We start from the raw sequence: 13,101 nt of genomic DNA, 5'->3' as shown, positions 1-13,101 counted from the left end.
GCACACACACCCCCCCTCCCACACACGGCCCCTCGCACCCTCCCGCACGGTTCCGCACAGCGGCCGCGGGCGCCCCCTGGCGGTCGCGGGCGGCCCCGCAGCCCCGCCCGGCGCTGACGTGTCGCAGCCACGTGCGCGGAAGCGGCGGCGGGGCCGGGCTGGGGGCGCGGCGTGAGCTGCGGGGCCGGAGGTCGGTGCGGGACCGTCGGAGCGGAGCGGAGCCGCGATGCCGCTCAAGGCCGTCATCCTTATCGGGGGCCCACAAAAGGGTAAGTGCGCGGGCCCCGCGGGGCGCCCCCCCGGCTCAGCGCCCCGCCGACCCCGCTCTGCTCCGCAGGGACTCGGTTCCGGCCGCTGTCCTTCGAGGTGCCCAAGCCGCTCTTCCCCGTGGCCGGTGTGCCCATGGTGCAGCACCACATCGAGGCCTGCGCCAAGGTACGGGAGGCCGGGGGGCCGAGGCTGGGGCCGTGGGGCTGAGGGCCACGCTTTCCACTCTGCTCACTCCCTTCGTCCCTCTCCAGGTGCCCGGCATGAAGGAGATCCTGCTGATGGGCTTCTACCAGCCCCACGAGGCCCTCAGCCGCTTTCTGGTGTCAGCACAGCAAGAGTTCAAGATCCCCATCAGGTGGGCAGAAGCTCTCGCACCCCTGGGGCACACACAGTGGCACAGCCTGGCTCGGCCCCTCACCTGCCTTCCCCAGGTTGGCAGCCCCCAGCTAGCACTCAGGCATTAGGCAGGTGGGCTCTGTCCCACCGTGGATAGGCACAGCTGGCCTCCTGTGCTAGTTCTATCATCTTTTCTTTGCCTTGGGCCCTGCCCTGGCTGGTTTGTGCTCCAGAGATGCCTCTCTAGCCCAGCTCTAAGCTTCCATGGCCTCCTTCTGTGCAGTGTCCATGTGAGCCCCATTGCTGCATGGCAGGATTATGTCTCTCCAGATCCTCCCAGCCCTTCCCAGCCTTGGTGCCAGTTGGTGCCACCAAGCATCTGTTTCCCTAAGCCCTTGCTTTTCCCTACTCTGCTCACAGGTATCTTCAGGAGTATGCAGCACTGGGCACAGGTGGTGGCATCTATCACTTCCGAGACCAGATCCTGTCAGGTGGTGCTGAGGCCTTCTTTGTCCTCAATGCAGACGTGTGCTCAGAGTTCCCCTTACAGGAAATGCTGGAGTTCTGGCAGCAGCATGGAGACGTGCACAGCTTTGTCATTCTGGGTACCACAGTGAGTGGCAGTGTTGGGGAGCAGAAGAGCTGCAGTGCTCTGCCATGGGCTTAGAAGCCAGTGGCTCTGGTGGTGGGTGGGTCCTGGGCTGTGAGCTCTGGGTTTCGTCTGCTCTGCATCTGCTTGCCCACTGCTCCACCATTCCTTGCATGTCCTTGCTCCATAGGCCAACAGGACACAGGCACTGAATTACGGCTGCATCGTGGCGAACGCGGACACGCAGGAGGTACTGGAGGGCCTTAGGTTGCTGAGCACAGCGTGGGCAGCGGGTGCTGCGCTGCCTGTGTGGGCGCGCGTTCCCAGTGCGACACAGAGGGTGTGACGCTGGGCGTGGGGGCTGCGCCCCAGGATTCACATCTCTTCTCTCGCCTCCAGGTCCAACACTATGTGGAGAAGCCCAGCACGTTTGTCAGTGAGATCATCAACTGCGGCATCTACCTCTTCACACCTGCCATCTTCCAGCATATTGGCGAGGTCTTCCAGAGGAACCAGCAGGAGCTAGCACTGTGAGTGCCTCACTCTGCTCTGCGTCCCTCCCACCCCACTGCTTCCCGGGGCTGCAGCGGCACACTCATCCTCCATTCTTTCTCTATCTTTTCTTCTCCTCTGCCATCACTCACTTGTTTCCTGGTCCTGCACCAGCTGTCCTTACCTTGGGTAAGTCTCCCTCTGTGTCTGCACTGGCTGCTCTCTGGGCCAGATCATTCCTAGTGATAATGCATGCTTCCCTCCTTCCTCCAGGCTGCTCTTTCCTCTGCTCCCCTCCTGGCCAGCTTGAGACTCCCCCTCTCCCTTCCTCTCCTCCCACCCCATTTTCATTCAGTTCTGGACGGGGGGCTGAGCAAGTCTTTCACCTGGGAATGCTCTGCTCCCCTCTCCAGCTTTTTGCGCCAGCCAGCCTGTCACCTATCATCTCTGCCACCACCAAAGCTAAACTCCAGCTGTGCCAAGCTCTGGATTGGGGGCAGGATCATTTACCCACATGGACTGGGTGCGGCTCTTGCACCATCAGCTTCTGGCTCAGAGCTTATTTTGGCTGGCAGAGCCCCATCCCTCTGCTGCTCTGGTGCTCAGTGGAACTGTCCTGGCCTAGCCCCATGGCTGGTGCTGTCCCCAGCTTTGGGGAGAAGTGCATGGCTAGGTAGGAATCTGGGTTTATCAGAGCCCCTGGATTTGGGGAGGGTAGCTCTGCCAGGGTCCTTGGCTGAGGCCATAAGTGGAGTGGGTGTCTAACAGGACTCTTTCTTGCAGAGAGGAAAGCTCCAATGGCTGGCAGCGTGCAGAAGTGATCCGGCTAGAGCAGGACGTTTTTACAGCACTGGCTGGAAGTGGCAAACTCTATGTCTACAAAACTGATGGCTTCTGGAGCCAGATCAAATCAGCTGGGTAAGGGCTGAAGGTAGAGTTGGTGCAGCAGGAGCATCAAGTGATCCATGAGGGATGGGAGAGGAGGGTGCTCAGGCAGGACCCTGAGCATAGGTGGGCGGTGCTGATTTTGGATCTTCCTCCTCTGCCCTGGTAGTGCCAGAGTGACAATAACAATATTTTGCTTTTCCTTCTCCAGCTCTGCTATCTATGCCAGCCGCCTTTACCTGAACCAGTACAGCAAAAGCCACCCAGAGAGACTGGCCCAGAACAAACCTGGAGGTCCTGTCATCCGAGGTACCTTTCTGACTTGCTAATGCCTTTGGGGAGGCCGTGGGACCCATGAACAGGATCTCCCTTGATCCAAGAGACAGGTGCTCCTGTGAGCTGCCTTCCCTGACACCACTGCCTTGTGTTGCAGGGAATGTGTACATCCACCCGACAGCTTCCATTGACAACACTGCAGTGGTGAGTGCAGGTTGGGGGAACCCTGAAGCAGGGAGACACTCAGGGGTGCCAAGGGCATCATTGTCCTCCTTGCCCTCATCACCTCCCTCTGTCCTCACAGTTGGGCCCCAATGTCTCCATTGGGGAGGGGGTGACAGTGGGAGCTGGTGTGCGTGTGCGAGAGTCCATTGTCCTGCACGGCGCCTCACTCCACGTAAGTAGGATTTGCCTGAGGGAGTGGGTATCAACCCCCATTCCTTGCAGGGAGGCAGAAGCACCCTGCATCACCCTTTCCTTCACCCCAGGACCACACCTGTGTCCTCAATACCATTGTGGGCTGGGACAGCACCATTGGGCGCTGGGCCCGGGTTGAAGGAACGCCCAGTGACCCCAACCCCAATGATCCCTATGCCAAGATTGACAGCGAGACCCTTTTCCGGGATGGACGCCTCACGCCATCCATCACGATCCTGGGTACGTCCCTGTTGCACCAAATGGCCCTGGCCCTGCTCAGCGAAGCAGTCTCTCCCCGCCTGCTAACCCCCTTGCATTCTCCCTGCAGGCTGCAGTGTCACCATCCCTGCTGAGGTCGTTATTCTCAACTCCATTGTCCTTCCTCACAAGGAGCTGAGCCGCAGCTACAAAAACCAGATTATCCTGTGAGTCAGGGGCCAGCACCAGCCACCCACTCCCTGCTGTGCCCCGCAACAAGAGCCTGTGCCCTCTTGGGAGGTTCCCAGTACCCCCAAAGGAGTAGGTACAGGCCAGGAGCCCTGCAAGTGCCTGACTACTGATCCAGACAGACATTAAAGCTGGTGAGCATCAGCCTTGCGTGCTGCTTCTCTTGCAGCCCAGGGACCAGCCCCAGGCCAGGGTGAAGGCTTCAGGGACAGCATGTGACCCTAGCACCAGCCTGCCTACCTGTGCAGGGAGCACTTGCTGCCTGCAGTGTTGTGGATCCAATTTTGGGTGTTTCTCCACCAAAGGGCACTAACAGCACCACATTCCCACTCCTCACCAGGCTCTCCCTGCCTCATTTGCTGTCTGCATCTTCCTGGAAGGTCTTGGCCCATCTTAGAGACCAAGGAGCTTTGAATGGGCTTGTCCTGTGTAGGCAGCTCACCCCACAGGAGCCAGTTGGGAGCCTCCTGTGATTTCATCAGTGTGATTGCAACTGCCTGAGCTGGGCTCCTGCCTACTACTGGGAAAACAGTGCCAAGCTGTCCTAAGGGTACTGGCACACAAGGGCTGGGTTAGACTGGCAGGCTGCTGGCCCTGAAGGGAACTGCAAGAGCACCCCCTCCCCTAGCACAACCTCTTCCCCCATGGGCTCAGTGCAAGCCAGAAGAGCTGCCAGCCTTGCCAGGCCTGCTTCTGTCAGGCTGAGACCTGTGCCTGCTGCCTAAGCAGGGCTCAGAGTGATGGCAGCAAGCCTCTGCCATCCTGGTGGGCCAAGAGTCTCCTTCACACCAGCATGGCTGTAGGTTGGGGGGCTCGCTGCCTGTCTCCCTCTTGCACTAGCCACATTCACAGGGCACCAGAGCAATCAACTTACATGTGCGCAGGTGCCAGAGATGTAGCACCTCGCTTTGTCTCAAAAATCTGATTTTTTTGAAGCACAGGCTCTCTACTGTAACCAACACTGCCCTTTATCCATTTACCCCCATTTTTGAGCTCTGTGTTAAAGCCCTGCACTCCACTGAGCGCCCCATCATGCCTCTCACCTTCAGTGAGACGCCACATTAGATATTCTCCATTCATCCAGTACCACCCCAGCTCAATGGATTTGCAGTAAATCCTTGCTCCCAGCCCTGTGCCTTCCTGTGCCAGTTCTCCTGTGGTCCTGGGTGGGGATTAGCTGTTCCCTGGCTTTAAGCACATTAAACTCCTTCAGTTTTGCCTCTGCCTTGGATGTGTTAATTTTCTTGCCCTCTGGTGTACACTCCTGCGCTGGGGAAAACTGAGCCAAAGTACTTGCTTTCAGGATTGTACATGAATTTTCTCCCGTGTTCCACATCTGGTCTGGCTTTTAGTAGGGACAAAGGTTTATCAGCTGCTGGATGGGACCCTGGGGCAGTTCTCAGCCCTGTTGTGTAATGACCCTTTTCTCTAAGTTCAGCCTTGCACAGAGCTGTCTGGGAGATGAGCCCTTCCTAGGATCTTGCTCCATTACAGCATCATTCTGCTTTCCTGTCTTGGAGGGAAAGAGCTGTACATTCCAGTGCTGCTTGGGCTTTGCAGCTCTAGCACCGGGGCTGGAGGAGAGGAAGGGGTTAAAGGGGCCTCCACTGAGGCGCTAGGAAGTCTGGAAACACTTTAAGGTTGTTCTGCCCTGAGCAGGACAGCTCCAATTACTTGAGGCCAACATCTGAGCTCAAAGAGGGGCCTCCCACATCCTGGGCTCCAGGGCAGGAGAGGAAGGATTCAGCTCAGGTGGAAGGAGGCCTTGTCTACCCTCCCAAAATAGGCATTGCTTACACCACCTGTGCTGACTGTACAGCTCTTGTCGACTGCCCAGCCAGGCTCCATCATGCCCGTGATCCCTAACCCCTGGCACCTGGCAGCAGCAGGGAGGGACAGACAGCAGCCACAGCCAGGTGTGTTTTGCTGCAAACATTTAATAGAAACCTGACAAAGTACGGCACTGGGGTAGCATCCCTGCCACCATGGCTGGGCAGAGCCAGCTCTGCTCCCCAGCCCCGAGGGAAGCACCCCAGGGAAGCAGAGCAGAGCTTCGGACTCAGCACTGCCACCCCCCAGGCAGCCTGGTGCTGCAGGCTTTGGTTCTCCTCCAGTGCCAGCTCCATGTCCCCAGGGAGCCACTGGTGCAGGCTACACCAGAGAAGGGAAGAACCGGCCCACCTTCCTCGGGGCTGGCTCCTGCCTGCGTGGGGAGAGATGAGTCAGGGGTGCAAAGCAAGCTCTCCTGGGCTCCCACCCACCCCCAGCAGCACTCACGGGGGCCGGGTGGCTGTGCCCACACAGCTCCGCAGGGTGCTGGGGAGGCAGCAGGTACCGGCTGGGCTCAGCTGGCCTGGCTTGGGTTCCAGAGAGACGATGGGGTGGAAGAACAGCTCTGCACAATGGAGTGGAGACAGCTATCAAACCCCAGCCATGGACAACCAGGACCCTTCAAAGAAGCCATAAGGCCAGGGCAGGAGGGGCTGGGGCTCTTGTGCCTCACCACGTTCACCCCCCGGGGCTGGCATCAGCACAAGGTTCTCCTGCTCTGTCCCCACAAAGCCTCTCCAGAAGTCAGGTGGTAGCGAGAGGAGACGAGCCACCACCTGGGAAGAGAGGGATGTAGGACAGGGATCCTGGCAGTGCTCAGGGTACACCCCACACCTCAAGGACCCCTCACCTTGCACTGCCGCGGTGTGTCCTCCATGATGGTGAGTGGTGTGGGGTTGGCTGAGCTGTGTCCTACCAGCGTAGGGCCAAACACACGGGACAGGTTGAGCACATCCATCTTGCAGTCAGGGCTGCGCAATACCCTGCAAGTGGGGACAGAGGGTGTGAGCATGCTGCTCAGCCAAGGGGACCCTCATCCACAGCTTCCCTGCTCTAGGGCACGAAGCTTGGGTGAGGGGCAGAGAGCCAGAAGATGAGGACAGAACCCACACCAGGATGATCCACTCACTTGAGCAGGTGCAGCATGAGAAAGGCCAGGGTGTCCCTGTTGGCTGGGGGCAGCTTGCTCACCACGTGCCGCAGGGCTGTGTCACAGGCAGCATCATCCAGGATGTCTGTGGTGGCACCAGGGATCACTGTTAGAGGCAGCCTCTTCTCTCATGTCCCACCTTGGGACCCCTGCTCACCAGCAGCACTCAGGAAGGCAGGGTGGAGGCTGAAGGTAACCAGTGGTTCCTTGAGGCCCCGCAGAAAGTCCTTGAGCACACCACACACCACGTGGATGTCAGTCACACTGCTGAGGGCGGGCAGCGCACCCCCAGCCTGCAGCAGCCTCCTCTTCCACTCCCGCACCAGCTGCTCCGCACCTGGCACCCGGTACAGCCCTGTCTGGGGCACAGGGAGAGAGGCTCAGCCCCATAGGAACCACAGCATCAACCACCTCCACCATCCTAGCCCCTACCTCTGTCAAGCCTCGAGTCTCCACCTCGGTCACACACTGAACCACCAGCAGGGGCACCAGAGGCCTCGTGGAGGGGGCGAAGTCAGCCAGCACACCCTGGGGAGGAAAACGTTGACCCACTCTGTGCCCACCACCCAGCCCTGCAGTCAGGGTGGGCAGAGGCCCAGCATCCTGGGGCTGATAGCCCCAAAGCCCCATGGGGACATGGAGCAGCCCCCATGCACTGCTGTGCCCCCTCACCTCATGGGGCCAGGTGTGGTGGCGAGGCCGGGGTGCACAAGGGTTGGGGCACTGCTCCCGACACTTGGTGTGCAGCAGCAGCTGGCACTGACAGCACTTGATGGCAGTCTTCCCAAAGCGGATGCGGGAGCCACAGACACCACACGGCTCAGGGCGGATCACCTGGAGAGGACAGCAGGGTAAGGGCCCCCCCTTCTTGCAGATACTCAGTACCACTCCTTCTCTCAGCCAGCCCCCACTGCCTCCCATCCATTCCCCCTGCAGGCAGAGCTAAGGGGATGGGGGATAGAGGAGAGCCTTGCACCCCCCACACCACGACCCTCTCCCCTTGCCTGCCACCCAGGATGAGAGAGGCTGGGACTCAAACCGTTTTGGATGTGAACTGGTGCTGGACTGGTGGGAGGCTCTGTGGAGGTGAGGGGAAGGGGGCTGGTGCTGGCTGCCCCACTGAGCTACCCTCAGTGTGGCTCTCCTGCCCCGGGGCACAGCAGCCATGAGCTTCACTGGTGCTGCATGCTGTGGTCAGCTCTTCAGAGGCAGTAGGTAGTGGAGGGAGACCTGAAAGGCAAACCATCCCATCTACCAGCTGGCATGTGGGGAGGCTTTTCAGCTCTCAGGGAACCTCTGCATGGGACAGTGGCATTTGGCATGTCCAGAGGACCCCAGTACCTCCATGGTGGGGATAAGCATCCCCCAGCAGATCCCCTCCCTCCCATGTGACAGCAGCATCCTGAGGCTAGTCCCCCATCACCCACCAACCCTCTCCTCAGCCCTTCCCATGACCTGCACGCATGGAGACACGATGTCCCTGGCAAGACCGGCGGCGTGGGACCAAAGCAGTGGGCAGGAGGCTTCCAGCAGGGCCTGGGACCTCAGCAGGAGGAGGCATAGAGGGGACACTTGCCTGTCAAGATAGGAGGCAGTGAGAAGGTGCCTGTCCGCAACCCCACATTTCTCCAACATCTCCCTCATGATCTCTGCTCCACCCAATCCACATCCCTGTGGTCCTCCAGAGCCAGGGATGCTGTCCCCACTGGGACCAGGGTGATACACCAGACCCCACAGAACCCACAGGCTGCAAGCACTGGGACAGTCCATGCACCCCATCCCTGCCCAGGGCACGCTGAGGTCCCTACTCACAGCATTATGGGGTACCACAGAAGAACGGTGCCGCTTTGCCATCACAACTGGGCCAATCTGAGGGGCCAGGGACACATACTAGAAACAGAGAAAACAGTGTGAAGAGCAGGCAGAGACTCCTCCCTGACTTTGCCCCACACACCAGATCACTCAAGTCAAGTGGACCCCAGCCCAAAAAAAAGTCCCAGTCTCATGTCACCCCCGCCAGCATTGCCTGCCCCACACCAGGCACACCTTGGGGACTCAGGCCCCCCTCTGGGTTGGAGCCAGCCCTGGGGCTGGGGGAGGCCAGCCCAGGCCTGCAATGCAGAGGTGCAAGCGGAGCAGGGTGCGGGATGCCCACATATGGGGATGAATTATTGAGGAGCCCAGCTGGGCCACAGTGGAGCATAATGGAGTTTCTATTGATCGCGGGAGGTTTGCCGAGAGACGATGCTCCCAGCCCAGCATCAATAAATTAAACCCCCTGCCAGGCTCCTTGCAGCCTCTTGTGCTGGGATGGATAAGTATCTGGGTGCCCTCACCTCTCATGGCCCAGGGCCAGCACTCCAATCTGGGCGGCACATGAGGATCTGAGTGGGCAGAGGGACCCAAGGGCACATTACCTTGGGATCAGAGCTGGGCGATCCTTACCCACAGAGGGGCACAGACCCCACCTCAACACCAGCCCCCCGGGGCTCCCAGAATTTCCTTCATACCTGCCTCTCCGGGGCTTTGCGCTTCAGGGTCCGCACCACCGTCATATCAACACCCTGAAAGGCAGTAAGGAGTCTAGGGGCTGGCAGGGCCAGGGACAACCCCAACATTCATCTCTGGCTCTGACAGCAGCCCACCCCTAACCACAGACATGCAAAGGGGCTGCTCCACTGCAGAAGTGGAGCAAAAACACCCCCTCACTGCAGGGGTAAACCCCAAGAGTCACAGCAGGACACTCCTTACCACATCATCCTCGGTGCGGTCATAGCTGATATCTGAGTGGGACAAGAGGGACTGGCACGACTCGTCCACTGCAGATGACCTGCAGAGTGAGCTCAGCTGGAGCAATTCCCCCCTCAGCCAGCAACTACTCATACAGCTGCTCCTGGGAGCTCATGGCTGATGCCCCTGCAGAGCCCAAGCATCCCCATGCCCAACCAGCCCCTCAAGGTGAGCAGCAGTGAAGGGGAGAGGGGCACAGCCAAGCCCAGGGCTGCCCAAGGGGCTGAGGTCTGCCAGCCCTGCTCACCTCCTGCCCGGTGCCAGGGTCGCCCCGAGGCGCCGGCCAGCCAGGGCGCTGAGAACAGAGCACTGGCTCCTGCTCAGCATTTCATTGCCCCATGGCTCCCGCATCAGAGACTCAAAGACCAGCTGAAGTTTGCGCTCCTGTAAGTGAAAGAGGGTGGTGGTGAGAGGGCTGGGGTCCCCGCAGCCAGCCCTGCAGGGTACCCCTGTGGCCAGCCCCCTGACCTGCTTCTCCAGCTCAGCCTCTGCCCGGTGCCGCTTCTTCATCTCCACCTCCACCTGGTTTCGGGCATGCTTGAGCTTCACCTCCAGCGCTGCCCGCTCGGCCTCCACACGGGCCAGCTTCTCGCGGGCACGACGTCCGTCCTGCTCCAGCCGGCAGCATCTCTGGCGTGTTGCCTCGAAGCACCGAGCGATCCGGATGTAGTCTGGGGGCAAAACCAGCGGGTGGCCAGCCGGGAGCGGGACAAGCTCCCCCAAACCTCGACGGAGACAGGGGTTCCGGGGTGCCCTGAGCCGAGGGGCTGCACACACCCACCTTCCTCCACGCTGCCGCCGAGCTCCAGCAGCTGCAGCCCCTGCTCCAGCCGGGCCAGGAGCCGCCCGCAGCGCTGCCGTAGCATCCCGCCGCCCGGGACAGGAACCCCGCAGTCAGGCAGCACAGCACCCTTTCCCCGGATCCACCCGCAGCTTCTGCACCACGTTCTCCTCGGAGCACTGGGATGGGCCGTGCGCCCCCGGGACGGCGCAGGCTCAGGGGGCGAGGGGCCCTCCCGGCCGGCCTATGTGGGCCGGGGGCCGGGGTGGAGCCCGGCCCGGCTCCGCCTCCGCCTCCCGCAGCCACCGGGCCCGACCCGCCGTCCCGGCTGCTGCCGGCGAGGGGGAATGTTCCCGGGATCTGTAGGCGTGGAATGCCCCGGGGTGCGCGAGGCAGGACTGGCTGCAGGGGTGCGGAGCAGGGTGAGGGTTGCCTTTGGGGGCGAAGGATGCCCAGGCACTGGATGTACCTAATGAGAGCACTTGAGCAGTGCAGGGTCAGTGGGTGCGGGGTGCTCGGGGGTGCAGGGGCGTCGGCGGGAGCACTGGGCGCGGGAGACATTGGGGGTGTGCAGGGATGCAGGAAGGGGCACGGCTTCCCCAGCCCCGCATCCCGGGAGGGGCGCGGATGGGGGCGGAGGAGCCGGAGGAGCCGCTGCCTCTGTCCGCTGTCCCCCAGCACTGTGCCCCGCATGGAAAGCGGCGGGCGGGGGCGGCGAGGATCCCCCGCACCGGGTCTCCCGGCCGGGTCCGTGTCCTGCAGATGGAGCCACCTTCCCGCCGCAAAGCCCCGCCGCTGCCCGCGCTGCCCGTGCTGTGCCCCCGGGTCCCCTGCGCGGGGACTCCCCGGGGCAGCCCCCCGCCCCGCACCCCGTCTCTGCCGCAGCCCCCGGGTCCTGGCGGCCCTGCGTTCTCGTGGGAGGGTCCAGGCAGGGTGCGGGGGGCGCCGACGAAAGGCAGTTCCCCCTCCCCAGTGCCTGTCCCGACCTGCTGCGAATACCAGGAATAGCAGCGGGGCTGGCGGCAGGGCTGGGCGTGCAAGCCCCTGCACACACATACACACACACACAAACACCTCGCAGGCTCCTCGCCTGCCTTCACACCTCCGCGGCTGCCTCTGAACTGGAGAAGGGGTTTTACATCCTGTGGACATTTGGCAGCAGGTCCACCCCAACACCCCAGTGCCTCTCAGGAGTGGCTGTGGATTCAATAGGCTCCTCTCCCTGTGTCAGTCCCTCATTGGGCCCAGACAGTGACAAGAAAGGGGCATGGGGAAGCCCTACCACATCCCAGGGATGTGTCTCTGGCACAAAATAGCCAGGGTCCAGAGAATAGCTATAGGGTCCAGGCAACATGGACCCCCCCCTCAAGGGCTGAACCTCATCAGCATTCACAAGCAGAGCTGTGTGATGCCGGGGACACTGGCAAGAATGCTGCCTGATGGGTGCTGCTGCCTGGGCCCCAGGCAGTCCCAAGGCAGGGGCCCTCTTTGGGACAGAGCCCATCTACCCAAAGGGATGGGCTGGAAGCACCTTGGCAAGGCTTTGCTGCACACCATGCCAGCACACGGGAAGCAGAGGGTGTTTCTCAGAGAAGCTCCTTCCTTCCAAGGTTGAATATGAGTCAGGTTTTGGAGCGACTTTAATTACTGCTGGATCGATAGGCTCAGCATGGCCAAGCAAAATCCAATTGCAGCCCCGGGGGCATTCCTGCTCAGCCCTCCCCTGCCTGCCCAGCCCTCCCTGCCTGCCTCTGGGGAGGCATATGCTCCCTGGCTCTGGATGGCCCCCAACCCCACTGGCCCAGCACCCACCCACGAGGTTAGACCCCCTCCTGCACATGGAGCCAGCACCCCACCTGCTCAGGTCTGGTAGGGGACATGCATTTCTGGGTCAGGGCAGCAGATGGAGATGCCCCAGCACTGCCTGGGGGAACCCACACACCCCTGAGCCCCTTTCCACACCATGCATGGAGCAGGTCTGTGGTCTCCAGACCCACCTTGCACTCTGGGTACAAGTCTGGAAGCCCCCAGAAGGTCAGAGCAGCCTTGGCAGTATACAGACAGCCCCTCTTATGCCCAGGGATGGGAGGGGGGCACTTGCCACCCACTCTGTGTCCCCACCACTGCCTGTTCCCCCCTCCCAAGCCACCCTGGCTTGGCCAGGCACTGCATAAATAGCTGTTTGTGTCTCTGCTCGGCCTCTGCGTGGGAAATAATATCGGCTGATGGAACATAATGCCCTGCTTCACATGTTCAATTTTATCATTTTCCGAGGCAGGCAATCTTCGTTTAAAGCTGAATGGGCTGGGGAATGTTAATGAAGCGCCGGCGCTGCTCTGCACCACGCTTTATCTCTTCGAGAATAATTTGGGTGAGCTCGGAAATAGAGTTCCCAGTCCCAATTCAAGTGGCGGCAGCACCGCATGCCGATAAAAGTGTAATTCCTGGCCAGCGCATGGCCCTGAATACATGACAACTTAACTCTTGGAGCCCCGCTGGGATGGTGCTGCCTGCATCTGCCTGCTTTGGGCCTGTCTGACCTGCATGCCCAGCACCAGCCTGGGTGCTCAGCCCAGGCAGGATAGGGTCTGTGACTCCCACTCACCCCAGCCACAGAGCAAAATGTGTGGGCCAGGGAAGAGAGATAAGAGGGCAGGAGCAGAGCTGGAGGAAATCAGTCTCCCTGGACAGACAGGACCCCACAGGCAGATCTTCGTCAGTGCCAGTCTGCTGGGGGCTTTACTGGAAGAGGGATGCCCCAGATCCAGGGATGACCATGCACTGGGGTCAGGGAGGAATGAGGAGAGTGAAGGGAGTAGGGGCAGGGCTGGAGTACCA

The 13,101-nt window shown here is 60.9% G+C and overlaps 2 protein-coding genes across 3 annotated transcripts; one reads left to right on the top strand and one right to left on the bottom strand.

Moving 5' to 3' along the window:
- The first annotated feature begins 69 nt into the window (after positions 1–69).
- Positions 70–4,937, top strand: GMPPA (GDP-mannose pyrophosphorylase A). 2 transcript variants are annotated; one of them, XM_027637477.1, is made up of 13 exons: positions 70–269; positions 338–435; positions 522–625; positions 1,027–1,219; positions 1,386–1,445; positions 1,595–1,725; positions 1,862–1,876; positions 2,471–2,605; positions 2,784–2,881; positions 3,006–3,052; positions 3,153–3,245; positions 3,337–3,505; positions 3,594–4,937. In XM_027637477.1, the coding sequence occupies exons 1-13, from the start codon at positions 227–229 to the stop codon at positions 3,692–3,694; spliced, it is 1,287 nt and encodes a 428-aa protein (XP_027493278.1). In that variant the 5' UTR covers positions 70–226; the 3' UTR covers positions 3,695–4,937. The 2 variants fall into 2 exon arrangements, with proteins under 2 accessions (XP_027493278.1, XP_027493279.1); XM_027637478.1 differs by lacking the exon at positions 1,862–1,876 and having other exon boundaries at positions 73–269.
- An 800-nt stretch (positions 4,938–5,737) lies between these two features.
- Positions 5,738–10,824, bottom strand: RACGAP1 (Rac GTPase activating protein 1). The gene is made up of 16 exons (XM_027636562.1): positions 10,733–10,824; positions 9,951–10,236; positions 9,730–9,866; positions 9,444–9,522; positions 9,203–9,256; positions 8,505–8,582; positions 8,148–8,268; positions 7,732–7,922; positions 7,365–7,526; positions 7,125–7,220; positions 6,850–7,051; positions 6,672–6,777; positions 6,393–6,525; positions 6,216–6,318; positions 5,990–6,107; positions 5,738–5,915 (listed from the first exon to the last, which is right to left on the bottom strand). The coding sequence occupies exons 1-16, from the start codon at positions 10,822–10,824 to the stop codon at positions 5,864–5,866; spliced, it is 2,010 nt and encodes a 669-aa protein (XP_027492363.1). The 3' UTR covers positions 5,738–5,863.
- Between the last annotated feature and the right edge of the window lie 2,277 nt (positions 10,825–13,101).

The sequence above is a fragment of the Corapipo altera genome, unplaced genomic scaffold, assembly GCF_003945725.1.
Source record: "Corapipo altera isolate COAL_440 unplaced genomic scaffold, ASM394572v1 45, whole genome shotgun sequence".
Lineage (NCBI taxonomy): Eukaryota > Metazoa > Chordata > Aves > Passeriformes > Pipridae > Corapipo > Corapipo altera.
The sequence above is the reverse complement of the archived record's forward strand: the minus strand, read 5'-3'. Positions and strand labels throughout refer to the sequence as shown.

Coding starts and splice junctions, on each gene's coding strand:
- GMPPA (XM_027637477.1), top strand. CDS start 227: ATGCCGCTCAAGGCCGTCATCCTTATCGGGGGCCCACAAAAGG. Junction 3,246..3,336: donor TGCACGGCGCCTCACTCCAC/GTAAGTAGGATT, acceptor CCTTCACCCCAG/GACCACACCTGTGTCCTCAA. Junction 3,506..3,593: donor GCCATCCATCACGATCCTGG/GTACGTCCCTGT, acceptor TTCTCCCTGCAG/GCTGCAGTGTCACCATCCCT.
- RACGAP1 (XM_027636562.1), bottom strand. CDS start 10,824: ATGTCTCCCGCGCCCAGTGCTCCCGCCGACGCCCCTGCACCCCCGAGC. Junction 6,778..6,849: donor TGCCTTCCTGAGTGCTGCTG/GTGAGCAGGGGT, acceptor GTGCCACCACAG/ACATCCTGGATGATGCTGCC. Junction 6,319..6,392: donor ACACACCGCGGCAGTGCAAG/GTGAGGGGTCCT, acceptor CTCTCTTCCCAG/GTGGTGGCTCGTCTCCTCTC.